This window comes from Trichophyton rubrum, assembly GCF_000151425.1.
Source record: "Trichophyton rubrum CBS 118892 genomic scaffold supercont2.4, whole genome shotgun sequence".
Taxonomy (NCBI): Eukaryota; Fungi; Ascomycota; class Eurotiomycetes; order Onygenales; family Arthrodermataceae; genus Trichophyton; species Trichophyton rubrum.
The window spans coordinates 1939110-1965010 of NW_003456425.1; the positions used below are offsets into that span (position 1 = coordinate 1939110).

At 50.9% G+C, this 25901-nt stretch overlaps 9 protein-coding genes across 9 annotated transcripts in view; 4 read left to right on the forward strand and 5 right to left on the reverse strand.

The window, feature by feature from the left end:
* TERG_12164 (uncharacterized protein) overlaps window positions 1–3261 on the reverse strand; it is a gene marked incomplete at both ends in the record, with an annotated part of 4554 nt that extends 1293 nt beyond the window's left edge. The window contains 2 exons of the mRNA XM_003235520.2: window positions 1338–1565; window positions 1658–3261. Of these exons, the coding sequence (XP_003235568.2) occupies window positions 1338–1565; window positions 1658–3261 (1832 nt within the window). The remainder of the gene's footprint in view (window positions 1–1337; window positions 1566–1657) is intronic.
* A 1139-nt stretch (window positions 3262–4400) lies between these two features.
* Window positions 4401–7151, forward strand: TERG_04625 (uncharacterized protein; the record flags this gene model as incomplete). The annotated part of the gene is made up of 3 exons (XM_003235521.2): window positions 4401–5552; window positions 5629–5925; window positions 5990–7151. Exons 1-3 carry the CDS (start codon window positions 5350–5352, stop codon window positions 7149–7151), a joined length of 1662 nt encoding a protein of 553 aa, XP_003235569.1. The 5' UTR covers window positions 4401–5349.
* Window positions 7152–7564: 413 nt separating this feature from the next.
* Window positions 7565–9379, reverse strand: TERG_04626 (uncharacterized protein; the record flags this gene model as incomplete). The annotated part of the gene is made up of 3 exons (XM_047748293.1): window positions 7565–7706; window positions 7762–8880; window positions 8931–9379. The coding sequence occupies 3 exons, from the start codon at window positions 9377–9379 to the stop codon at window positions 7565–7567; spliced, it is 1710 nt and encodes a 569-aa protein (XP_047604271.1).
* A 2745-nt stretch (window positions 9380–12124) lies between these two features.
* On the reverse strand, window positions 12125–14871 carry TERG_04628 (uncharacterized protein; the record flags this gene model as incomplete). The annotated part of the gene is made up of 8 exons (XM_003235524.1): window positions 12125–12476; window positions 12550–13018; window positions 13078–13164; window positions 13245–13418; window positions 13477–13780; window positions 13840–13920; window positions 13986–14711; window positions 14809–14871. The coding sequence occupies 8 exons, from the start codon at window positions 14869–14871 to the stop codon at window positions 12125–12127; spliced, it is 2256 nt and encodes a 751-aa protein (XP_003235572.1).
* Window positions 14872–17116: 2245 nt separating this feature from the next.
* TERG_04630 (uncharacterized protein) lies at window positions 17117–20829 on the forward strand (the record flags this gene model as incomplete). Its single annotated transcript, XM_003235526.1, has 2 exons — window positions 17117–17134; window positions 17287–20829. 2 exons carry the CDS (start codon window positions 17117–17119, stop codon window positions 20827–20829), a joined length of 3561 nt encoding a protein of 1186 aa, XP_003235574.1.
* A 919-nt stretch (window positions 20830–21748) lies between these two features.
* Window positions 21749–22470, reverse strand: TERG_04631 (uncharacterized protein; the record flags this gene model as incomplete). The annotated part of the gene is made up of 2 exons (XM_003235527.2): window positions 21749–21897; window positions 21969–22470. The coding sequence occupies 2 exons, from the start codon at window positions 22468–22470 to the stop codon at window positions 21749–21751; spliced, it is 651 nt and encodes a 216-aa protein (XP_003235575.2).
* A 302-nt stretch (window positions 22471–22772) lies between these two features.
* Window positions 22773–23753, forward strand: TERG_04632 (mitochondrial 54S ribosomal protein YmL9; the record flags this gene model as incomplete). Its single annotated transcript, XM_003235528.1, has 2 exons — window positions 22773–23577; window positions 23650–23753. 2 exons carry the CDS (start codon window positions 22773–22775, stop codon window positions 23751–23753), a joined length of 909 nt encoding a protein of 302 aa, XP_003235576.1.
* Window positions 23754–24090: 337 nt separating this feature from the next.
* TERG_04633 (uncharacterized protein) lies at window positions 24091–24736 on the reverse strand (the record flags this gene model as incomplete). Its single annotated transcript, XM_003235529.1, has 2 exons — window positions 24091–24186; window positions 24269–24736. 2 exons carry the CDS (start codon window positions 24734–24736, stop codon window positions 24091–24093), a joined length of 564 nt encoding a protein of 187 aa, XP_003235577.1.
* A 316-nt stretch (window positions 24737–25052) lies between these two features.
* TERG_04634 (uncharacterized protein) lies at window positions 25053–25801 on the forward strand (the record flags this gene model as incomplete). Its single annotated transcript, XM_003235530.1, has 4 exons — window positions 25053–25137; window positions 25199–25260; window positions 25320–25650; window positions 25707–25801. The coding sequence occupies 4 exons, from the start codon at window positions 25053–25055 to the stop codon at window positions 25799–25801; spliced, it is 573 nt and encodes a 190-aa protein (XP_003235578.1).
* Between the last annotated feature and the right edge of the window lie 100 nt (window positions 25802–25901).

Consider the following 25901-nt stretch of genomic DNA (forward strand, 5'->3'; position numbering starts at 1 on the left):
ATCACACCCCCAGCCTCAACACGACAGACCCACTACATGATCTTGTCCCTTGCCCCCCTCCCGGCGGCTCGGGTAAAATCTTCTCCGTCTTAGAGCTGGAGTATCAAGAAAATCCCGACCGTTGGCAGGGGGGGCCTCCTGGATCAACTCAGACCGTCTCCATAAGTCTTTCGTGTCAGCTCTCGTCTCATACAGTCCGGTCTTTAACTGGCAAAGTCCGCTTCCTGTCTTCCTTCTCCGTCTCTTGGCCCGGATTTTCAGTTTTGTATCGCAATAGTCGGCTTTTTGCTCTTTTCTGTCGGCCCACCGAGCGTGAGGTTGAGGTTCAATTATTTCACGTCCGCCATCGAAAGAAGAAGCGAAGGAAAAAAAGGCCAAGGAAGAAAAAGCGGACCGCTTTTCCTGTTTGGGCGTGCCAAGGTATCGCCTGTTTCCAACGCCAGCAGCAGGACAAAAACGATAGTCCAAAAAAAAAAAAAAAAAAAAAAAAAAAAAAGGGCGAGGGCGACGGGCCTTCTCTGTGAGCGCTCTGTAGAAGAAGACGGTGCTGCGTAGAAAAAAAGACGAAACAGTGCTTGCGATGGGAAGAGACTCAAAAGAGGAAAAATCGGGGATGCAACGCAGGACAGCGCAGAAACGCAGGGCTGGCTCCGGGGGCTGAGTTGACTTTTGCTGGCCAGGAACAGCGAACCGCCAACCAGCAACACGCCCTTTTATGTTACGACGACATCGACTCTCCTTGCGAGCAGGCCGAACACTCGTTCTGCTGCTCGTCTGCTGCCTGTCTGCTGGTCGTTTGCAGATGCCACTACAGAGTACGTCTTGCTCGCCTTTTTCTACTGGCTGATCTTCATCTTTTATCACGTCTGGATCTTCAACAGGAAAAAAGGGGCAGTACTGCCGTTTGCGTAATACAGTTACATACGCCGCCTTGCACAAGGAGGGGGAAGTGGCTTGACGCCCGTAACGCCATTACTTACCATACGACTAATACGCGAATACGAGGCTCTGCTGCTATTTATAGGATACAAGACCAGGACTATGAAAGGATGGAAGAGCATAGCCATATATATATAACTAGCTAGAGGAAAGGTAAAGCGCTGATGAAGATGGCCAGATAGAACACCCAGCAGAAGCACCGTCTATAGGTAGATACAACAAAGGTGAAAAGAAAGGATGCGGGAGCAACAGACACACGACCCCGAGATTATAAGCGAAAGATATGTGAATATATATATATGTATAATGTTAGCAGAATATAGACAAATTAGACATCAGAAAGGAGGCAAAAAGGTAGGACGACATGTGAGGCGACAGGTCAGGTACGCATCTCCCACTGGGGCTTAAGGTTGGAGCTAAAGTCATCTCGTGTACCGACTGTTTCGGCTGGCAAACGACTGACGCGGTAGGCGCCCGAGCGGATGTTGTGAGCCTGCAGAGCAGATATGCCGGTGCGGTTGCTGCGGATACTGCCTGCGTCACTGCCAGTGCCAGATTCGTTCTTGAAGCGAGGCGGTGGTGCAAAGTCGAGGGCAGTGTACGTGCCGGACTTGCGGAGGGCATGACTGTGACGCTGATTGTTAGAACCAACCCTAACCCTAAACTCTAACGAGACCAAATATTCAACGTGATTAGTTAAAGAAAGGGGACAACTTACGGGCTGGGGACGGAGGGAAGTTCGTCAAAGGATGAGACAAGAGGACTATGCGAGGGGACCATGAGGTTGTAATGTTGCAAGCCGCCCAGGGGGGTCTCCGGTCGACCGGCCTGGCGGTCTCGAGCCCGAGGACCTGGTGCGAAGTCGATAGGCAGGAAGGTGTCGTCCTTGAGTTTATGCGGAGTAGGCAGGATGTGCAAGGGTGAAGGTGGCGGAAGAGGCTTTTTTTGCCGTGGATGAGCAATGCGACCTGAAGCAGAGGAGAAGGCCCGTGGGCCGCCCATGGGGTGACCACCACTGGCCAGGGAATTTGTAGCACTGTGGGCGAATCCCCTGTTCATACCACCCATGCCAGGTGGCGGCTGATGGCCTACCCCTGGGTGACGGCGTGGAGGGAAGGCAGGAGGCATCCTTGGGGGAGGAGTCATGGCTCGACGAGGCAGAGGCTGGGCAAAGGGTGCAGCTGGGTTGGGAAGTGGAGGCACATCGCCGTAGTCCTCGATGTAGTCCTGCTGGAAGGGTTTGCTCTCGTCGAAGTATTCTTTGTAGAACGATCGGATACGGTTTGCTCGCTGCTCGGGGTTGTCTGATGGGTCCTCAGGCGGCAGTGGCCGGATCCCCATGGTTAGTCTGCGGGTATCAATGAGGTGGTTGGAGTCGTAGTACTGGTCATAAACGTCGTGGATGCTGTCCGTCCCATCATCCCCTTCTTCTGGATATCCGTGTCCATATTCGTCACCATGTAGTTGCTGCTGCTGCAGCTCCTGGGCAGGCATGATGTTAAACTGTGGCAGACCTGAAGCGGGCTTGCTTTCGTCACCGTAGTCGCTATCAGCATCACCCTGTTGACGTCCAGTTACAGCAGTAGCAGCAGGTGTGGAAGAGGGCCCCAAGTTGAAATCCAATTTTGGTCCATCATTAGTCGAAAAGGCCAGGCCCGGGAGAGAAGGATGACCGTCCTGCTGGTTGGAAACACTGTCTTGTTTTTTCTGGTCGTCTGGAGTCGATGATCTGCTACCACTGTGGATGAATTGACCCAGGTAATTGTGGCTACTTCGCAGGGCCGGGTCTTTGCTCTTCGCAGCACCCATCTGATTATCGTCGCCGGTGTTGCTGCAGGTACCGCTGTTGTTATTGTCGTTGTTGTTTGTGATTTCCTTGAGGTTGTTATTGTTGTTGTTGTTATTGCTTATAGACGAGGGAAGACCCAGTTCGTCAAAACGATTGTCAAAGGGCAGATGAGCTGGCTGTGGTGGGCTTGGGGATTCAGCCGGGACGGCAGCTAAAGGGGGTGAAGTGGACATGCGTTGCGCGTTCCGAAGCAGATTCTGAGACATGTCGTCGCCTAGACCGCCATTGTGGTGATGGTGACCGTCAGCACCGCCTACACGCCGACTGCTTCCGGCCGTATAGCTAGAGGCATCATCTGCGTTGTTATGTCGACGGGTAGGGGTATTTGATCTGATACTGCCATTGCCATCAAAGGCTATCCCGTACTTATCCTCGCCCGGAATTGTTCGAGAAAGAGAGTGCAGCGAGCCACGGGATTTTTGCAGTCCTGGCGGCAGGAAATAGGGGCTGTCCATGGCCCAATCCATGGACATACCGGGCTTGTGGCCTTCACCGTTCTTTTCGACGCCCTGACCGCCCCCTGTCCGGACTTTGGCTCCGTTGTTAGACGCAGGAACATCATCAAGGCCATAGTCGAGGGCCTTGATTTTGTCCTGCTCGTCTTCCTTCCGCAGTTTCTTGACATGGCGTCTATGGAGAAGGAAGAAGACTATGAAAGCACAAACAAGGGGGATCCTATAGCCTTGTTATTAGTACTAATCATGACTTCCTAGATAGGTTCTAGACATACACAACACCAAGAGCAATGGCCACTGTAGGCGTCTCAGTTAGTCCTGGGCCGCAATCCTTCCCCGCATTGTTATCAGGACTACAGGTCGCATCTCGGCGTGGGACAAGGCGTGTGGTGTCAGGTGTGTCTCTCCGCTCCAGCGGCCGTGCCATCGGCTCTGCCGCGGCCGGTTCTTCGACTCTGGTGAGGAGAGCAATCCGGTGGTTTGGGATCGGGGCCGAACGAACGATGAGAGCAGGAACAGGGACATCGCCCCCTTGGGGCCCCCGGGGACGATGATGGAGGTTGTAGCTGTGGTGGTGGTTATGCATCGCAAAATAGCCGTCGTAGTAATCCAGGTCGTGGTGGTTCAAGTCATGAAAGGTACAGAAGAGTCGCACCACAAGACAGCAACACAGGGTAAAATGGACGAGTCGTAAATCTAGCAGCCCGTTACGCCAAACCAGAGAGCCGCAATATATTGAGTGAGTGTTAAAGATGTCGCGATATTTCTTTATCCTGTGTAAACGACAGATGGGTGACAAAAAAAAAATAAAAACGAAGGTTAGAGAAGGGTCCTCCGGCACAGCCCTGGAGAAGTAAACAGAGCAGGAGTCGGCAGCGAGCGTGGCGCCTCAGGCCATCAAAGGAGCGTAACGACCTGTCAGTAGGTCAAGCTGGACGGCGGAGACGGTGAAGACGTCGAGAGATGAAGTCGAACTCGATGTCGGGGGATGAGAAGACGAGCGGCGGAAGAAAAGGCGTGAAGTCGAGAAAAGGACGAAGGGAGGAAAAGGGAGAAGCCGCCCCTGCCCGGCCGCTGATTGGCTGGTGCCTGGATAGCACTAAAAAAAGAAAAAAGCGGCGCCTGCGACAAGCCTGAAATCTCGCATGAAGGAAGAACAGGCCGACGGGCCAGATAGCGCTGGGCGAACGGGGAAGATACTATAGCCCGGGTATACATGCATGCCAGTTCACATTTCGCCCTGGCTCGTTTACCTGTCAAAAGTTCGAACGTCTTTTGCTTGTCTTCCTTTTCGTGGCTTACAAGGCGAATATTTTCTGTGATCTTCAATGTCGCATTTTCTTCCTTTTTATTCATTTCCTTTTCCTTGATTCGCTGCAAAAAAAAAAACAAAAACTTGGATTTACTTTTGTTTTAGGTTTAAACCTTCTTCTCGCCTTAGGTAATTTACCACGTGATATATCATTAAGTAAGCTATAGATTTGTTCATTAGTACCTAATCCGCTCTGTGCGACGGGACTATCGAATCTATCGAATCTCTATCGAGTCGAGCCATAGGTTGCGTCGTCCTGGGCGCTTCTGGCCCCCTTCTGTCCGGCGCAGCTAACTACGTAATCATCATCTCGCCAGAGAGCGCAGGCTATAACCGTATCTACGGAAGTGTAAGTACGGAGATGCTAAGTACATGGATATTATTCCTATACCACAGAGGCTAAGCTGCAGGATGCGATGGAAGGACTCAGGTACCAAACCCACCAACGACCCGTTGGAAAAGTGCTTGTTCTGCCCCTGATCCCACTGGCTTAGGTAAGCAGTAGGATCAAAGCAGCTGACGGTGGACTAACCCGATGCAGACTAGTCAGAGTCATCCATTATCCTCAATCCACGTGACTCTCACAAGAAAAAGGGTCGCGTGGATGCAGGGAGAAAAGGCGAAGAAGCTGAGCAGTTGATATAAAGGGGGCTGCAGAGAACATCATTCCAATATCCCAGTGCCATGTAAGGAGCTACCTCACTGTGTATATAAGCACTACCTGCCGAATATTTTTTTGACGTTGAAGTTGAGAGCCGCGAGCAAAGGTGGAGGAGGAGGTTAAGCTAGAGCCGATGGCGAGCGCTGCGGAAGATACCCTTGATGCCACAGCACCATTGCTCGAAGGCCCACGCCATGACAATACCAGTCCCTCAGGCCCGGGAAACGAACCTAGTACAGCCGTTCGTGCTGACTCGGCTGCTATAAGCACAGCGACCTGGTTTATTTGGGCCTTGACCTTCACCGCCGGGATCAGCGGCTTCTTGTTCGGATATGAGTATGTCCAAGCATGTATGAAAGTACTACTATACCACAAAGATTATAATCTTACTATTTATACTCGAATCCCATAGTACCGGAGTTATATCGTCAACCCTAGTATCGATCGGAACAGATCTCTCTCAGCGCGAGTTAACCATCCTTGACAGGAGTTTGATCACATCTTCGACCAGCCTCTTTGCGCTTATAGCCAGCCCCCTAGGAGGTGTACTGGGCGATACAGTTGGCCGCAAGCCTGCAATAGTCATCTCCGGTGTCTTATTCATTATCGGGTCTCTATGGCAGGGCATCACTTCCACCGTTTGGGGGATGATATCCGGCCGGAGTTTGGTAGGACTGGCCATAGGCATGTCAAGTTTGATAACACCACTGTAACCTCCACTACTATCCCCCCTACTTTTGAATAATGTCAAATACTTACTTTAGTCCTCCCAGGTATATCTCTGAGCTCTCTCCGTCACACCTACGTGGCAGGATGGTGACTGTACTTAGTCTCCTCGTCACTGGAGGGCAGGTGATAGCTTACATCGTAGGGTGGCTCTTGTCCAGCCAGCCCGGAGGCTGGAGATGGATGGTTGGTCTTGGTTCTTCACCTGGTATCATACAACTTTTGGTACTTGCTTTTCTCCCCGAGACTCCAAGATGGCTTGTCCGCGCCAACCGGGCGAATGAAGCCCGCCAAATCATGCGAAGAGTCTACGGTGATACCACGCAGAGTAACCAGATCGTTGAACATATTCTTGGAGACATCCAGCTGGAAGTACTACATGCCTCGGCTGAGATAGACGCTCAGCCAGGTAACCCTGCTGGAGCCAGTCCTGCGTCCACCACGCCAGGGTTGTGGTTGCAGAAAGTACGAAGAACATACACCGAGCTCTTCACTATCGGCTGCCACCGCCGTGCACTCATCATAGCATGTACACTCCAGGGCCTCCAGCAGCTCTGCGGCTTCAATTCACTCATGTACTTCGCGGCAACGATATTCAAGTCTCTCTCCTTCTCCTCGCCAACCCTCACATCTCTCTCTGTCGCAGGAACAAATTTCGTCTTCACATTTCTCGCCTATGCTCTCATTGACCGTATCGGCCGTCGTCGTATACTGCTATACTCTATCCCAGTCATGGTAGTGTCACTCGTTATCTGCGCCATTGCATTTCCATCGACATCTCTCGGTGAGGGGGGCGCCTCCGGAACGCCAGCTCCAAAAAACTCCCAGGCCGCCATCATACTGCTCTGTCTTACGACATACACTGCATCTTATGCTTCCGGATTAGGCAATGTGCCATGGCAGCAGTCGGAGCTTTTCCCACTTAGCGTGCGAAGCCTTGGCTCTGCCCTAGCAACGGGTACAAACTGGGGATCTAACTTCATCATTGGCTTGACTTTCCTACCTATGATGCGGTGGATGGGAGCTGGATGGACTTTTTTCCTATATGCCCTTATCTGTGCCATCGGATGGGTGGGCATATGGAGGATTTATCCCGAAATGACAGGGTTGGGTCTCGAGGGTGTCAGAGGCTTGCTTGACCAAGGCTGGGGTGTAGAGGAGAGTTGGCGGATATTTGTAGCGAGGAGTAAATATTCTATTGATACATAAGTCACCCTTTGTTGGCATTGATAGTTAAGCATGGTTCACCTATCGTTTCCCCACTACATGCAGCGCTTTGTATTGGACTGGAGCCGAAACACAAACACATATATATATACAGTCGAGCTGGCATGCTGAAGAACAGAATGTACCTAAATCATGACAGGGTATATCGCAATCCAATCCAAAAGCAAACCAAAAAGGAGAAGGGTATAATTGCACATTAAACAAAAATCAAGACCAGCATTACGGAATCGAATACCTACATATCTCGCTCCATTTCCTGCTCGAGTGTAAATTTGGGTCCGAATTTACTCTTCGCACGGATACGATGACCGTAGAAGTAAAATACCACCGGGATCGGGCAGAGAACTGCAGAAAAGCAGCCCAACAGCGTCCCTGCCCAGTTTATTCCAAGACCTTTAAACTACAGATATTATTAGACATGCATGGCAACAGGAGAAACGTGTGGTAACAAAACTCACCATATATGAAGCAAACAGCGGGAAGACAGCTCCGGCAAGCGATCGAAGAAGAGTGTTTGCTGCAATGGCAGATGCGGCACTAGACACAGATTAGCCGAGATGACAAGTGCAAAGTATTCTCTATGGAGACGTACAATAATAGATAGGCATCGATAATATAATTGAGACTTTGCAAGAAAATAACCAGCAGCCCAAATCCGGTAAATACGCCTGAAGCAGTGGGAACCATCCAATGTATATCAGCTTTATACCCGGTCCATCCAAACCAGAAGAGACCAACAGAGAATGACACTCCACCTGCCATAACATGTGGCAATCTCCATTCAGGAACAGTCACCCCGCCGTTGGCTTCTAGTTTGCGTATATACCATGGCTGGGAGAGGATGATGGATGCACCTCCAATGAGCTGACCAATAATCATCCCAAAGTAAGGTAAGCCTCCAACACCTTTGTTGAATCCGTGAATCTGCTGGAAGACAATTGGGTAGGCAGTGAGGAACAGATAGAGCAGTCCATAGATGAAGGCCAAGTAGATGCTGAGAAGGAGGACAATTGGTTCAGTGAATAGAATCTTAAGCGGACGAGAGAAATTCTTCTCGACAAGCTCGCCAAACTCGACTTCGATTTCCTCCTGTTTGGCGTGGATGCCCCAGTTCTTAGTCAGGCGGCGGAGTTCAGCAGCCTTTTCGATGAGGACTACAGGCGGATAGGTTTCTGCAAGGAAGAAGACGTTGAGAATGAGCGCAGAAGCCCCCAGGATTCCGGGCAGAAAAGCTGTCCAGCGCCAGCCCAAGTAGGAATCGACTATAAAGCCACCAATAAAGGGTGCAAGCAAAGGTCCGGTGAAGACTGTCATGGAGAAAGGGGTAATTGCAAGACCGCGCAGACGGCTGTCGAACATATCCGAGAAGACGGCAGCCACGACTGCAACAGGGCAGGCCCCGAAGAAGCCGCCAAAAAAGCGGCAGAGCATGACCGTCTGCAGGTCCTTGGCTGACGCAAGGCCGAATTGGAAGATGGTGAAGCCAACGCTGCCGAGAATTATGGGGAATCGTCTGCCACGGAGCTCGGATAGAGGAGCCCAGATGATAGGGCCTGTAGCGTAACCCAGGACGAACAGAGAGAGGCCCAGAATGCCGACTTCAGTCGAGACGCCAAAGTGGTGAGACACTTCGATAGTGGCAGTGGAGAAGATGCTGCTGGTAAAGGATGAGATAATGGTTGTCCATGCTAGTATCAGCGCAGTGAATATCCTATAGTCGTTAGTTACCCCTGATCTGATATTGCTGAGGGATATACTTACTTCCGCTTCAGGGACCAATTCTGAGGGTGTAGAGGATCATCCGGCCCATCAAACTCGACGACGTACTCTTCCTTCTCGGGAAGAGGAGGAGGATACGGCTTTCCTGCACCAAATGGAGGTAGCGGTTTATCCAGCGGGCGCGATCGGGTAGAGCCGACAGTCTCGTTATGTTGACTGCGCTGGGTGGCCATGCGACTGAGCAAGGTGGGGTGGCGCTCGAGGTCGCGAGTCGTAGCCCGGGACATGCAGGCCGAAATGTCATATCCATTGCTGCCGCTGTTGATGGCATGGACATCTGTGTGATGGGTGGCTATGGGCTCGAGGGCGGAGGAGTGGCCCGAGATGCCTGAGCTGGACATAATGGAGTGGGAGCGAGACGGCACGGGAGTCTCGTAGTCTGGCCGGACAGACGACTGGTCCGCCGCCATCTTCTCGATGTCAGACACCATGGGAGAGGACTTCGTACGGTGTTGAGGTCGAAGCTGGTGATGCGACGCTGTGATGGCCCTTGATAGCTTCTTGCCGGGGCTGTAGACCACTGATAACTATGCGACTGACTGCCAAGCAGGCAGTTCCTCGGTACTGGCAGAGCCAATTGGCAGAACAGGAATCGTCCTCGCGGGCATCTACAGCAAGATACCAGCTGGAGAGGCAGACGTGCAGAGATGAAGATTGTTCTCTGCTCGGTCTTCCGCAGTCTAGGTAACTAGTGGGGGGCTGGCAGGGTTAGTTTGCCATCCTAGGCGATACTTATCCACCGTTTGTATCGAGTGCCACGGTGCAGCCCCTTGCCGTCCCATCGTCTTCGGCCTTCTATTGCCGTCGATATTTGTGATCCTCCTCTCTGTTTGTTCGTCTGTCCGTCCGTCAGGTCTCTTATTTAGCAAGAAGTAGATCGGGAACTCGCCCGCGGTTGGCTGGTTATTCCCGAGCGAACAGCCGAGCTAGCAAGTGAGACAGGCAGTCTTAGACGAAAACTTGCATACTTTCAGGGTTTCAAGGCTGCTGATTGGTCTATCTAGTTTGGTATCATGTGACACATATAGACTACTAGATTACGTAACAAAATGACTTATTAAACAGTAATCAATATGATATTGAGACTTCCTGTAAAACTACTGAATGCCTATCGTCCTGTGTAGATACTGAATACTGTTCCTTGGCTAGGAGTGTGCCTAAACGGCGACTGAGTCCCTGGGGCTTCCACTCACGTCGTCTTGCGTCACATATTCAGCTAACAGTCGTTGAGGTCATTCGCCATCCTGTGATGAAGTATATAATATCCACCACTACATTATGCTGGCGAACCCTCCTAGCTGTCTTCCTAGCCTAACTCGCAGATTTGGCGGTCTACTGACTATTTATTGCTTCTCGATGGCCATGTCTCAAGGTAACTTTGCTCCCGAGCCAAGTGCTGAGCTCGTTGTCGAGTGAGATTCGAGGTTAACACGGCCTAATTTGACAGGTAGACCCCTGGACCGCCGACCCATCATCATTTCCGGGCCCTCAGGCATTGGCAAAGGTACATTATGCCAAAGATTAGTCTCGTCTTACCCTGATACATTTGCCTTTACAGTGTCTCATACGACACGAGGACCTCGACCTGGGGAAGTTGAGAGCATAGCCTACTTCTTTATCAATGGCGACACATTTTCTGCCCTCGCCTCACAAGACTTATTAGTTGAATACACGACCTTCAACGGTCACCATTAAGGTACTAGTAAGCAAACTATCTCAAGTTTGGCTAAGGAAGGGTTTATTGCCGTGCTTGATATTGATATACAGGGCGTCAAGAAAGTCAAGGAAACTTCGAGTATTGATGCCCGATATGTATTTATTAAACCACCTAGTATGGAATGCCTTGAAGCCCGGCTTAGGGGACGGGGTACTGAGGCAGAAGAGAATATCTAGCACCGACTTTCCAAAGCTATTACCGAACTCACCTATGCTGATATTCCCGGCTTTTTTGACTAAATTATTGTTAATGATGATTTGAACAGCGCTTATGACGAGCTTATCTAATTTGCTCATGGGATTAGCTAATCACGCAACTAAGCGCTGTACTATAGTTGGCTTGTGAAATAAAGGCTTATATTCTCCTGCAGGAAAGTTATTGACCTGGCTATCGATTGGGGTGAATGGTAAAGACATTTTATACTTGGCACTGTCAAAGATGTTTATATCCTCTTTAATGTGTATAGTAAGCCTCATATATCCCTATTTAGTGATGTCTTTCCGTCACCGATATGGTTAAATTTAAAATATTATTTTCGATTAACGAGAGGATGGATATTAGTTATATATTCGCTCTTTATACTCCTTCTCCCTCTTGAATCTCTTTGAATCCTAAAGGTCTCACAGCTCTTACTTCATATTAGCAGACAGTATCAAGCTATAAGAGCATTCTATGAACTAAGGGGGGGAGATGTGTGATCGCCTTTTTGAAGTTTGTGTGTATTGCGGAGCACGGATCGATGTTCCCTTATTGCATAGACCACGACATGCCCTATAAAAATGGGAATCTGTGCTTATCCTGCCTCCTCTGCTCGAATCCGATCAAATATAAGTTCTTGAGAACTCTGCGATCCCGATGAATAAAACTTCTTTTAGTGGAGTGGACGGTTAGCGGTAGACAATAGTCTATCTCATTGCCTGTGTATTAGTTTCATATAATAGGAGTTGAAACCTATTCATGATGCCCCTCGCTTCCTTGCTCTATAGGTGCATGGACTTTCCCGCCGCCCATACTACCTACATAGAGCAGCCTTGGGGCCGAGGAGATTCCGGAATGGATCCATGGATGGAAGTGTTAACTATTCTCATTCCTATTGTATCAACAAGAAGCAACCAGGACCTTATTTCCTACCTACCTTTATTTTAAACCCAGGCTCTGAACTGTTTATTGCTTCTCCGTAATTCCGAGTTAGAAGGCAGTGGAAGCATTTTATAACTATCCACTAGCGTGACGTCATACAGCCCCAATCTTTAATTGACTGGCCAATAACAGTCGAGAGTCTCCGATTTGCGCGGGTAGATCTCATCACGTGCATAAGTAACTATGGACGGATCTTTTCCTGTTTAGGTAATGGAAACTACACTGGATGGGCGAAGTTCATGATCGTTCATTGCACTTTGACATGGCTTGGGTATGCAACTTTTTGTTTTGGCCGCCATAAAGCGAAGATACAACTAATTTAATGAGCCTTAGCGACACCAGCTGCGTCAGCCTGGGCAATGATTCTCTTCTTGTACGCATTGACGTCTCCAGGGAATTTCTCTACGGTTCCCTTGTCGCAGACCCACAGACTGGTGCAGACATTTTGTACCATTGTAACGTCGTGGGAGACGATCAGAACACCACCCTGGAAATTGTTGAGAGCGTCGGTCAGAGCGTCCATGGCCTCGATATCGAGATGATTGGACGGTTCGTCGAGGACGAGGATGTGTGGGTTTGTCAGGGATATGCAGGCAAATGCAACACGGGACTTTTGACCTCCAGAAAGAAGTTCAAGTTTCTGAAGACCGGTCATGCCAGTAATGCCGAATCTAAAGGTAAACAAAAAAAGGTTAGCATTTAGTTTTAATGAGTGAAAGAGAGGGAGGACCCTGGTAGGCTTACGCTCCGAGATGTCGTCGGTACTCTTCCTCGGTCTTTCCGGGGTACTTTTTAGCCATGAACCCCACAGCAGAGGTGGTCATGTCTAGGGCATCAACGTGATGTTGGGCAAAGAAACCAATGCGGAGCCTTGGGTGTTGGGAGATCAGTCCACTGGAAGGCTGTAGCTGGCCGGTAAGCAGCTTCAAGACCGTGGTTTTACCAGCACCGTTAGGACCAACAATGCCAATTCGTGAATCCAGCTGGACGTCTAGGTCGACATTGCGAAGTAGGTTGTTATCCTTGGTATAGCCGAACGTGACATCCGTCATCTGGATGATTGGAGGAGAAAGCTTCTCGACATCGGGGAACTTGAATTGAACGGTATACTCGCTCTCCGGGGGCTCAAGAACCGGCATCTTTTCCAGCTTCTTGATTCTAGACTGCGCTTCAGCAGCCTTGGAGGCATTGTATCTGAATTTGTCGATGAACGCTATGAAGTGTGGAGTTACTATTTTTGTCTAATAGGGGTTAGGTATTGGGCTGGTCTACCTTGTAGATGGGCTCTTTGGGCCATTTGGTTTTCATATTCGCGCTTGGCATTCTTCTTTCGTTCTTCCTTGGTAGCGTAGAAGGAGTCTGAAGAGTGGTTAGGTTTGTGTTCACAAAAAAAAAAAAAAAAAAAAAAGAGAGAGAGAGAGAGAGAGCGATGGACGTACCGAAATTAGCACCCTTGTAGTAGTCCAGTCTTTCTGAGTGCTGGTGGATGATATCCGTAGCGACTTCATTAAGGAAGGCCCTGTCGTGAGAAACGACCAGGACGGTGCTGGGGTAAGACTGGAGATAGTTGGAGAGGAAGGTAATGGACGGCACATCCAACATGTTAGACGGTTCTACAGCAGGTCAGTATCAGCGTTGGATAGTTAAATAATGGAGAAAAGTAGAACGCACCGTCGAGGAGGAGAAGGTCAGGCTCACAGAAGAGAGCTCGAGCAAGGGCAAGTCGCATTCGCCAACCACCGGAGAAAGTCTTGGTAGCGTACTGCTGGCGTTCAGGGGAGAACCCGAGACCGGCCAGGATGCTAGCGGCACGAGGCTCAGCCTTGTCAGACTCCATCTCTGCTAGTTTGGCGTGGATATCAGAGAGAGTGATATCCAGGCCCTCTCGTTCCTGGTCAAGCCGTATGGCATCCTTGGAGGTATCTGCCATGGTAGACCGCTCTGCTTCGATGGCGGCCAGTTGAGATGATATTTTCTATTAAGTCAGCATATCGATACTTTCTTCGTATGAAAATAGTAATAAAAGGAACATACCTCCTGGTCAGCTAGGAGACGTTTGCGCCAGACGTCTGCATCGAGAACTGCTTGTAGGGCCGGGGTATCATCACCAGTAATCTGTACCAGTGGTTAGTGTTGTAAAGTAAAATTGATAGAACATATTGAGGATGGAGAGGACTAACCTCTTGCTCGACGTGGAGAATGGAAATGTGTGTGGGAATGGCAACCTCTCTCCTACTCAGGGCACGCAAGAGGGTAGACTTTCCGATACCGTTCTGGCCGACCATGCCGTAACGCCGGCCGAATGAAAGAGAGAGTGTGGTATCAGTGAGAATGCGTTTGCCGCCGATGGAGACGTCGACACCATCGACCTTGATGTCCTTACTCTTGGTCTGGGAGTCGGCACCCAGCTGCAAGGGGTTGACGGCCATGAAGAACTCCTCGTAGGACTGGGCATCGTTGGCCTGGGTGATGAGCTTGGAAGCTTCATACTCGACGTTCTTCATGATCTTGCGGTCTTGCTTGTCTCTGATCTTGCGCTCGGCCTTTTCGAGCTTCTTCTTGTCGACGCGGGACTCTACTTTGCGGGTATTGGCCGACTCGAGGTCGACGGTGACACCTGACAGGCCCAGCGTGGAGGAGATGTTGCGCTGCGACCCGACATGGATGGTCTGGTCGAGCTTCTTAGCAGCAGTCGAGGCCATCTGCCTCTTCTCTGGATCGACAGCGCTCAGGGTCGTGATGAACTTTTCCACCAGGTTGCGGACAGCCTCTTCGTTCTGGCTGCTGAAGTCCCCTGAGGCAGAGACGAGCAAGGCAGACACCGTCTCGGCAGCCTCGGACAGCGGAGAGAAGCCGCCATGTTCTTCATCTCCGGTATATGCTCTGGAGGCATGGGTGAGGTATCCCTAGGCCGAGTCAGCCGGTATTCAAGCATCCATGCATGTCTTTTTGCTGTATATCAAGTTCACGATCCTCGTCTTCCTCTGCGGCGTCTCGACTCACCACGGCGTAGTCTGATATCACATGATCGATCGATGGAATTTGGGCTCTTATTTCTGCCTCCATCTTGGTTGTTACTATTATCTCTGTCTCCTTGTCTCTTATATCCTCTCATTTACTCTCTTCTTCTTCTTCTTCTATTCTTCCTCGTCGTCATCTTCTTCTTTTGTGGCTTTTGGCGGTTAATCACGATTACATAATACAACTACTGTCTAAAAAGGACAAAATATATATAGAAAGAAAAGAAAAAAACAACGTCGAAAATTCAACGTCGAGACATCAAAAGAAAAAGAATGACAATGACAGACAGAATAGGCAGAATAAAAGAAAACAAGCCAGGTAGAAGCGAGGTAGGACTGATGGAGCTCGAGCTCGCAAGCCGTCTGCAGGCAGCTGGCACTGTCACCTTTTGTCAGGCGCAAAGAGGCCGGAGGATATGATGATGATATTCCTTTTCTCCGTACAGCGTTGACCGGTTACATGTTGGCGGTAGATAGCGGTGCATCCTGTATTCCCCCTTGCCTGCCTTGCCTGCTCTTCGGCCGCACCATCTGCATGCAGCTTGGTTCTGCATCATCTGCACCGTCTCTGCTTGTCCTGTGCCTGTGCCTGTGCCTGTGCCTGTGCCTGTGAGACTGGCAGACCGGCCTGGCTGCTGTAGAACCTGGCAGCACCAAGCTGCATCCGGGCCCTCTTCTCATCCACCTCCCCATGTACGATGGCGCATCCGGCAACGCTGTCGACCCGCCAACCAACCAACCTCCCTGCTAGGAGGTTTCTCTGCGGGCCAGGAGCCGGGTAACTCAAAATAAATAAATAAAATGCTACTCCATAAAGAGATGAGCGAGAGCGAGCGAGAGAGCGCGGCAGCAGCCAAAGAGGGAGCGAGGGCGATGGGGATGCTCTGCCACCATCATGAAACAAGGGCCCCCAATCCTGCTGCCCCCCTTAGGCAGTGTCCCGGCAGCACACGCTACGCTACGCAGGCCAGGGACCGGGATATGCGAATAAAGACGAACAGCCAGCAGCCAGCAGCCAGCAAGCATCGAGGAGGAGGAGGAGGAAGCACGTTGATGCCAGCACGACGGAGACGCCAAGTTGGCAAGCCGGGCTGTCGATTGGCTGCAGCAGGGAAGTCGCTTGCTGAGATCTGCCTTTTCGCTCTGGCGCCAAAGAAGGACGAAGAAGAAAGCTGGAAAAAAGCAACGAAAGGGGGGAGGTCGAAGCATCCCGTCTCGTCTCAGGCGGTCCTTGGTTCCTTTTTTTTTTTTTTTTTTTTTTTTGTTGATATCATCATCATCATCATCATCATCACGGACTTCCCAGAGTATCATCATCAGCATCTCGTCTAGCTGTTGTAGCTGTCCGTCTCTCTGTCTCTCGGTCTGTCTGTGTGTCCACTGTCAGCCCGTATCAACATCACCGTCGACCCCCATTCCTCTCCTACCAATATAATATCAATAATATCACATATCCCAATATCACCGCCGTATACCAGCGTCAACGCCAGACCTCCACAGCTCCTCCGTATCTGTAACCAGGCAGCCCTAAGGAGATCCACGTCTTCCAAGGCGCCGGCTAGTCAAGATCCAACTTTTTTCCCTCGCCCGCTGCTCTGCTGGTTGTCCTGGGCCTGTTTCTGCGCCCTCCCTGGCCTCGCCGTCCTCGCTGTTCGTCGTCTTCGTCTTCGTCCTGCCGTCTCTTCTTCCTGCTGCCGCTGCTCCACCAGAAACCCTCCTTGAGCCGCCGCTCATCTCGGGCTCTTCAGATCTCAGCTCGCTTGCCTGCCTTTTGCCTTCCAATCCCTCCCTTCCTCCTCCTCCTCCTCCTCCTCCTCCGTCTCGAGTCCGGCCGTTCTTCCTGATGGAGTCGTAAAGAGAGAGAGAAGGCCGGAAAGAAAAATATTAAAAAAAAAAAAAAATAAATAAAAATAGAAAAAAAAAAAAAAAAGGCCACAGAGCGAGCGCTTGAACGTCCATCCCTGCGGCCTCAAGCAAGGTTGCGCCAGCTCGTCTCGCCGTCGCTTTTCTTCCTGGCGTTTGTTATTGTTATTGTTGCTGCTGCTGCGGGTTTGTTTATTATCGTCTTCGACTGCTTCAACTTCTTTTCGACCTCGCCGTCGCTGTCGATGTCGCCGCCAGCTCCCGCTCTGCCAGCCACCACGATGACTCCGACGTAACGAGCGCTGCCGGATGCTCAGTCTCGCCCGTCGTCGCCTTCTCTTCTTCTTCTTCTTTTCTTCTTGTATTTTCTTTTCTTCTTCTTCTTCTTCTTCTTCATCTTCTTCATCGGCTCGTCTGGGCTCGTCGTGATGGAGTTTGTGCCTGCAGTGAGTCTTCCAGCCTCTTTTTTTCGCTACACCTCCATATACAACAACATCTACAGCCTACAACATCTACAACATCCACAACATCTACCACACCTACATCTGCACCTAGCCAACACCCCCCGGCTACATCTTCTCCCTGCTAACTGCTACAGTTGTGTGCGGCGGGCACAATTGGCATCGCTCCCGCTGGCCTCGCCCTGGGCCGCCCCGACGCCAGCACCGCCAACAGACGCCCCTCGACGCTGGCGTACCAGCGAGCCTCCTTCTTCGCCGGCCAGCCTGCTGAGCTCCCGCTGCCCTTGCCCTCGCCTCTCTCGCCCTTCTCGCCGCTGCCAGACTGCAAGGACACCGACGGCCAGCCGCAGAGCCTGCCCAGCTCGCGCAGCCTGCCCCTGGACGCAGGGCTCTCGACCGCCGCAAAGCTGGACGCCCTCATCCAGCGCACCGACGAGAAGATCCTCCTGCGGCCGCGGCGGGAGAACGACCAGACCGTCCTGGCCCGCGATGTCGAGATCGAGCCCGCGCAGCTGCCTGGCTCCCTCGATCCCTCCTCTGCTGCGGCTGCGGCGACGGCGAGGCCCTCCTCCTCCTGGGTGCGCCGCCTGTCCACCATCACCTCCTCCGTCTACGGCTCCAGCTCTGCCGCCAGCTCCTCGCGGCCCCAGTCGCCCTCCGTCAGCGGCTCGACCGCCCCCTTCTTCCCCCAGAAGCAGCATCTCCAGAACCGCGCCTCCATCCCGCCAAACAAGCTCGTCAAGCGCTCAACCTCCCAGCGCGACTTTCTTCCAGACTGCCCGCCCGGCTACGGCTACGGCTACGGCTACGGCTACGATCCTGCCTCCTCCGCCTCGAGGCCGCGCCGCTCAAACTCCATCATCCGCCGTCCGGCCACCAGCCACCAGCGCAGCGCCGCGGCGGCCATGAGGCACCGCTCTGCCACCGAGTCCAATGTCCTGGACGCCGGGCTGATACGGCCTCACTCTCACTCTTCCCCCCTGGCATCTCCTTCTCCTCCTCCTCCTCCTCCCCCCCAGTCCCAGCCACAGCCACAACCCCACGGGGAACCCGTCTGGCGCCCTTACTTTCGTGGAATTGCCTCCAATTTCTCCTCCATCCGCACTCGACGGCGGTCCTCCTCGGTCAGACAGAGACGGGAGCGCTCGCAGCAGCAGCTCCACCTCCTACTCGAGCCTGATGTTGTGCCCACGCTCGTCTCGGCCGCTGCCATCAAACCCCAGGATTCCGCCCAACTCCCGCGCTTTAGCTCTAGTTTTCGGCCGTCAGATCAGCAGCGACAGCAGCTACACCAGCGCCAACAATCTTCAGACCGGATTTCCTGGGGCAGACCCGTTCCCGGTGGAGCGCGGGCCCAAGTCATTCGTATGTTGAGCTCAAAGCCAGAGGAGGACTCGGAAACAGAGGCGGAAGCGGATGCTGATGCTGATGCTGATGCCACTCAATTACTGTCATCGTCGGCACCCCTACCCCCGTTTGCAGCAGACGACCCTATCCAGCCGTGGGAAGAGTCGATAGCTAAGCTGCAGCGGAGACAACGTGCCTCCCTCGACCTGAAGCGCAACCCTCATTCAGACAGTGAAATACGGACCAGCAAGAGTGAACGACTAAGCGGGAACTCCATGCGATCGCGGCGGAGGAAGAACATCACCGATCCTGACATATTCCAGCGGCCGGCCACTTCCCACTATCAACAACAACAGCAGCAGCAGCAGCAGCATCTACATCACGATCTTGATGATGACTTAAATAATAACGACGATGATAACATTCCCAACGACCAATCAGAAGACCCCCTGGAGCCCGTATCCCCCAAGACGACGGTCGCAAAGGTTAAGCCTCGTCTACGGCATTTGCCACAGTTCCACGACCTTCGCAATGAGGTCCTAAACGACAGACGGTCAGCGCCATCCTCGGCCTCTGGCTCCAGACAGTCATCTGCCGAACAGAAGATCTATGGCAGCGCACGAGACCGAGACCAACGGCTCTCCGTCACTGCCTCTGACCCAGCTTCAACTGTTCCCGGCTCAGATAATGATACCCGTATCTTCTCGTCCGGAGAGGAAGACGAGACTGACTGCCACAGCGACACCATCTTTGACTCCTACCCAACTCGCGCAACAAGTAGCAACAAGTCGACATCTACTCCTCGCGGGCCCAGGATAGATACCATCTTCGACAAACCAGACGTCACTCCAAAACAGCAGCAACAACAACAGTGCTATCCAGATGAACTACACTTGTCCTCCTCGGTCGTCTCGTCGGTTCGAAAGAGGTCGGACCTAGTCGTACTCAACCCACTTGGCCACGGCAACGGCAGCCTAAGACACGCCTCATCTTCAGAGGCTGCCGTCCGCAGAATGTCGCCATCTCCAAAGACCGTCATCACCGGCCCATCACAGCGAACTAGCCGGAAATCCAGCTACCTTACCACTCCCTCAGCTGACAGCGCAGAGAAACTGCGTTTCTTCGCTGAAACGTCGGGCGATGAGGAAGATGATGACGATGATTTCCCCACGGCACTTAACTCGCCTCCCCACTCTAGATCGGCCATCACGCTGTCAAAGGCATCGGAAGCGGGCTCGCGCATGAGCGTGTTTGACTGGTCAGAGCAGCAGAAGCCCACCAAGGACGGCGACAGCTCTGGTTATCGTCCAAAGACTGCCCAAGAAAAGAATCCTGTCGATCTACGAGGAGGACGGTCAACAGCGCGCTGCGCTCCCAACACTCTCCATCTCAGAAGCCAGAGTGTACCCATAGCAACAAAGGAGTCAACGGCGCAAAAGGACACCGGTTTCCCTCTCAAGTTCGGCACCTGGGGTCTGGGTAACAAGGGTCCCAGCGAAGACTGGGATGGTGACTTTGATTTCGAGGACTCGGATGACCAGCCACTCCCGGGCTCTCTAGCCAACGGTAAAGGCTCTGCCAGCAGCATGAAGGTTCCCCAGGCTATATTGGACCGGCAAGAGAGTGTACATGGCCAATACGGCCTGGTCCAAGAACTTACCGTCCTTGTCGAGGAACTAAAACGACTCCAGGTCCAGGCTAAAGCACTGCACATCATGGAAGGCCCGTCCGCAGAGTTATGGAAAGAGGCCCAGGGTATAATAAACCTTGCAACTCTTGAGGAAGACGATGACCAACCACGTTCAAATGGCTGCAGCAGGCATCAGCGCCAAAGATCCTCCTCAGCCACAACGTTCGACTCGGGCAATTTTGGCCTGGAATCTTCCCCCGAGCCCATGCCCATGGCCACCAAGCAGAACAGCAATGAAAGCCCAAGCAAGCAGTCCTCTCCTCTTCCCGGGAAAGAAAACTCAGATCCAAGCACCAATATCAACGCTACTTTCCCTTCTTCCAAGAAGCTGCGCAGAGAGTCATCCGCCAGGGCAAGATCGGTCCTGGATAACATCCACCATCTCCGAGAGCTTCACAACGGCAACTCAACCGCGTCTCTACCAACCCATGATAGCCAGCAACGCTTCGCCTTTGATACCCAGTCTTTGCGTGACCTCGTCATCCGTGCGGGCGTCATCACACGCTCCCTAAAGGAGATCGTCCGCAAAGCAGAAGGAGTCTACGTCCCGCCTGATACACACCATCTAACTCCCGATCCGCCCTTCAGCCAAATATTCGTTCATCCTTCCTCGCAGCCTATACCTGCGAACGGGCTCTCCTGAACAACACCGCGCATAAAAACATCTTTTATCAAATCCAAAAGGAGCATGATAGAAAATAAAATACTTCCCTGGGCTAGAATTGCTATCCTCAATTCCTTTTTCCCTCTCTCCCTCTCTCATCCACCACCGCCTTGTCTCTTTCTTTCTCGCTCCATTCCGCCTGAAGAGGTACTCTAATGACCCGTTATGGCTCATGTGTCATGTGCACGCTAAAAGAAAGATAATAACACCCCCGGCTTCACGGCCGTTTTCCTTCGCATCGACTAATTCTTTCTCTCCATGCCTCTCCTTTTATTCTACTGTTCTTACTTTCCTTTTTTTACCCAAAAGCTGCCATTCCTTTACTGTACAATCCAAAAAATCTTTTTCCTTTTTCTTCCTTTTCCTCGTCTCATCTGCATATTCATATCTTTTCCCTTTTTTTTTCCTTTTCTTCTTAATTTCTTTTCTTGCTCTGTTTTTAGCCGGTAATGACTGAGTCGTGGGTTTCTCCTTTTTTCTTCTGCTTTCCCCTTTTCATGTAGGAAGAAATGTCCTGCTCCCCCCTTTTTTTTCTACCTCTGTTGTTTCTTTGATCATTCGGGAAGGCTTATGTGATAACGTTTGCTTGCTTGCGTTTTTGCTGGCTTGGATGGACCCTATAGACGCTTCATCACCGTTTGGTATGAATTTCGCTGAATAGCTGTACACGAACAAACCAGAGAATTATAAATGGAATGAGTGAATATGCCCTTGAACGATTTCTGTCTTATCCAAACAATCAAGTAAGGAGTAGATGTAAGTGGATAATCTAGGTGTATAAATACAGAGGGTTTTCGCTGGGAATAAGTCTATCAAATGCAAGGTGTAAAGAGAGAGGTGTGTATACAGAGATGAGAATACTAAAATCAAATAGGGAGAGTTATATGGTATCATGGAATCAGTTCTTGGATTTCCGTTTACCGATATTCCAACCCCAGCGCCGCAGAGACTTGACGATCTTGGGCGTCACAGCCGCCGTAAGCGGTACTCTGAAGAAGATGAAGCTCTTGTGTATGGCGTATGCGAGCGCCAGTTGTGTCCATATACCTATACAAGCAGATTAGTAGCCGATCATCATAGTTGCCCAACAAAACCAACAACCAGGTAGAGTAACGTACTGGCTTCTCCTTTAACGGTCTTCTGCACCTCTTCGATATTATCCGCAATGCCTATCTCATTCTCGTCTTCGGATCGAAGACGCGCATCCCTCTCTTTGCTAGGCCATATCTTCGCTATGGCATCCTTCACGGAGCCCACAATAATATGCTCATAGTGTCCTATGCGGTCAACGCCTAGCAGCCGCACAGCAGCAAAGCAGAACGGAAAATCCAACGCTGATAGGAAGAAGTAGACTCCTACAGCTGCCCAGCCGTATTCGCGGGAAAGCGTGCGCATGCGCTGGGAAAACGAGGGTTTTGCAGACGGGTCGGTGTTTGTAGAGTTCGCTCGAGTGAATGGTCGGCGCGTATATGGTCTTCTTGAGAACTGGGAGCGGATACATCTAAGGGGGGATATTGTTGATATTGTTGACTGCTGGTGTCGCGGTAGCATGTGCGAGTTTTGGCGGAAGCCTATCCATGCCGGCGACGGTCGGGATAGTTGTGGTGATCTGAAGGCCATCAGAAGTAGCTGTCTAGCCGGCCCTCCGGCCAACCCGCGCGACGATATCATCTTTTGTAATTAGCTCTGGGCTTGCTGTGTCCAAGGCATCTGTTCCTGTCTGTTGCTCGAGATATCAAAAAAGTCAAGATGAGGTTTGTCTTGGCGTTAAGCTCGGGAGGAAAAAGCTTGGCGCGAAGCCTAACTAAAGGTCGAATTTCGTTTTTTAATCGTTGATAGAAACTAATTTTTTGGATAGCGACAAAAAAGCGCCAGCACCGTCGAGTTGATCGAGGAGACTTGAGAAGGATATCGAAGAAAAGATGCCGCCGCGGCTACCTCGAAGCTCTCTGCAGCAATTGTTTGCGCCCGTCACATCCTCACAGCTGTGCAGTGGTCCGTCTAGAATCACCGTGGCCATACGGTCCTTTGGCATCAAACCCATGTACCCCCCCAAAGTCAGCCTTAAACCTCTCGATCCAGAAGTGCCGATTCTCTCATCACATCCTATTGCAGCTCATCTGCGAAAAGCTGCCACCCTGCCTCTTCGAACAGGAGCCCTTGCCATCAAGAAAGGAATGACGGCCATCTACGACCCCGAGACAGGCGTGCGGACTCCCTGTACTGTTCTCCAATTAGACGGCGCCCAGGTCATTTCACACAAGACGTTTGAGAAGAACGGATACTGTGCTGTCCAGGTCGGGTCTGGGCTTAAGAATGAGAGAAATGTGACGAGACCGATGCTGGGTCATTTCAGTGCAAACGGTGTCTCGCCAAAACGACATATACATGAATTCAGAGTCAAGGATGAAACTGGACTATTACCAATTGGAGAAGTTATTAATGCCGATTGGTTCCAAGAGGGTCAATATGTTGATGTTCGGTCAAACAGCCGTGGAATGGGATTTGCCGGTGCTATGAAGAAATGGGGTTTCCACGGTCAGGATAGAAGTCACGGTGTCAGTTTGACGCATCGTTCTCTTGGTTCTACAGCTCCTTCTCAGGGCGGTGGTTCCAGAGTATACCCTGGGAAGAAGATGCCTGGACGGATGGGAAACCATCAGGTAACGCTGCAAAGCTTGAAGGTTTTGAAGGTTGACGCTGAGAAGGGCATTGTTGTTGTTAAGGGTGAGTTTAGCCTGTTCACTTTTTATATCATTTTTGCTGGGTAATTTGTGCGCTAACAATGTGACACAACAGGGGGAGTTGCTGGTCCCAAGGGACGCTGCGTCAAGATCCAAGACGCAATCAAGAAGCCATGGCCGAAAATCGAGGCTGCACAGCCTGCAGCAGCTAAGGAATGAGCGTTATATTGTTTCATGAATTTCTTCTTTATCTACTGTACAATAGCCCTTCAGAGTGGCGTTTAACTGTATTTTTTTTTTTTTTAGCCCACTTCCAAATTTCTGGGGATTTGCATGAATGTAATTTGGATTGTCGGGGCGTTTAGATTGCCTCTTTCCTTCCTTTCTTCTCCAAGTAATAACATCCTGCATTTTAAAGTGAACAATTATAATGGAGCAGCCTCCACTATCCCATCTTTCCAAACGCCATGCCAAGTTATAAAGTTATACAACCCATAAGGTAAAAAAAGGGGTGGGGTGAAATATGTCCTCGGTCCCGGATTACTGCAATCGATCTTTATATTGCGCCCTTGAATGGGTCTTCTTCGGTTTGGTTGAGTAGCGGCACAGCGGTGCCATCTTCCATCTCAAGGCTCCATATTTCAGTATTGAACTGTATAGGTATCATGTTAGTATGGTCATGTTCACAGTCAACGTATACAACTGTTAAAATACAGATGACGGATAGCCCATACATAGCCTGATCTGCTCTCTCTCGTGCTCTTGAATCGCATCTTTCCCTTGCCGCGAGTTCCCTTGACCCAAAACGAGATGTCAATACGGCCATGAAGCTGGTTCATCTCTCCGCTTATCCACGGTATTCGCTGTGCAAAATATATCTCATCTCCAAGGAGCTCCCGGGCCTTGGGAGAGTGTCGCAGAGCGTACAATGTACTGCTAACGATACTGGAAGAAGACTTCTGGTAATTGAATATCGCGAGACTTGACACGCCAATTATCGCAAGAAATATCGGTATAGTGCGCAGCCACCGTCTGTGTGAGCCAAGTGAGGGTAGTTCTCGGTCAGCTCGTCGTGAGAGCAAGGGACCGCTGTTAGGCTGAGGGGGTGCAACGAGGGTACGGCGGGCGGGTGTCGACGAGCGCAGAGAAATACTGGGCTTCAACATGGGCCGATAGCACCGCAGGCCCCGTATGGGATTCATGGCTGTCGCTCACCGTCAGCTGGTGACTTGCTTGACTCAATCTTTGTTTATCGTTGCGACCTTTCAACTTTCTTCATTCTGGATATAAAAGGTGAAAACTGATTATATCACAATCACGTGGTTTATATCAGGAAATACGTTGGTCAGCATTTTAAGTAACGTGATTAAGACTCCGGGGTCGGAGTTAGGTCGGCGATAACCTTGCTAGCCTGGTCACATGAAGTCAACTTGCGGATCCCCAAGTTGGGTATTTGGACATACGGACATATTGATAGAGAGGAACTTCCAGTTGACGAAGAGGAGTAGGTCATGGATCATGGCCTCTACACGGCTGCGGAAGTCATTCAAGTATCCAGACTCAGACGCTGATGATGATGCACGTCCAGAACTAGATGACCAAGGTTCGTGGCATGTAGCTTTAACTTGCAGCCCAACTATAGCCAGTTACTTACATATGCATAGAACAAGAGGCTTTGATTGAATCCTTGCGTAAGGATAATGAGACGGCAAATGCTTTCTATCAGGTGCTTTAGAGGTATCCAAATCTATTCCTACCGATAGAAGTGCTAACAAGGTACTATAGCTTGTACTGTCTGTGATACCCTGCATAACCAGCTGTATCTTCATACCCACAATAATATCGTTCGATTCTGTCTTCTATGACAGGGCTTCGGCATTTCTTGGTGCTGCCTCCCTTCTGTGGACAGCCTATTATATGAAATATACCCCGCTGCCGCAAAGTGAATCCAGGGGAAGGCACTCTATCAGCCTGTCAGAGGAGAAGGAAGACCCTATCAGCCGATACACGGTAATAGTGAATGCTGTCATTTCTCTCTTCATGGCACTCTCCGGATTTCTACGCTTTCAGAAGGATCCAGACAATGCATACCATATTCTCTATGTCCTACCAGCAGGTAATACCTTCTACTGACTACTTATGTTTTTTGTCGCGCTAACCCCCATACAATAGTCGTACTCTTCACTATCATGGCGGCTCGGAGAACTATGGTTTCAGTCGATCTAGACGAATTAGAGCGCCTTCGTTACGAATATAAAGGAGCGTAATAATCTTTTAAAATAAAAATACATCTTGCATATGGTCTAACGTACATTTGAATAATGGAAGGTTATAGTCGAGCCATAGGTAGTTTGTTCCAATATCAGG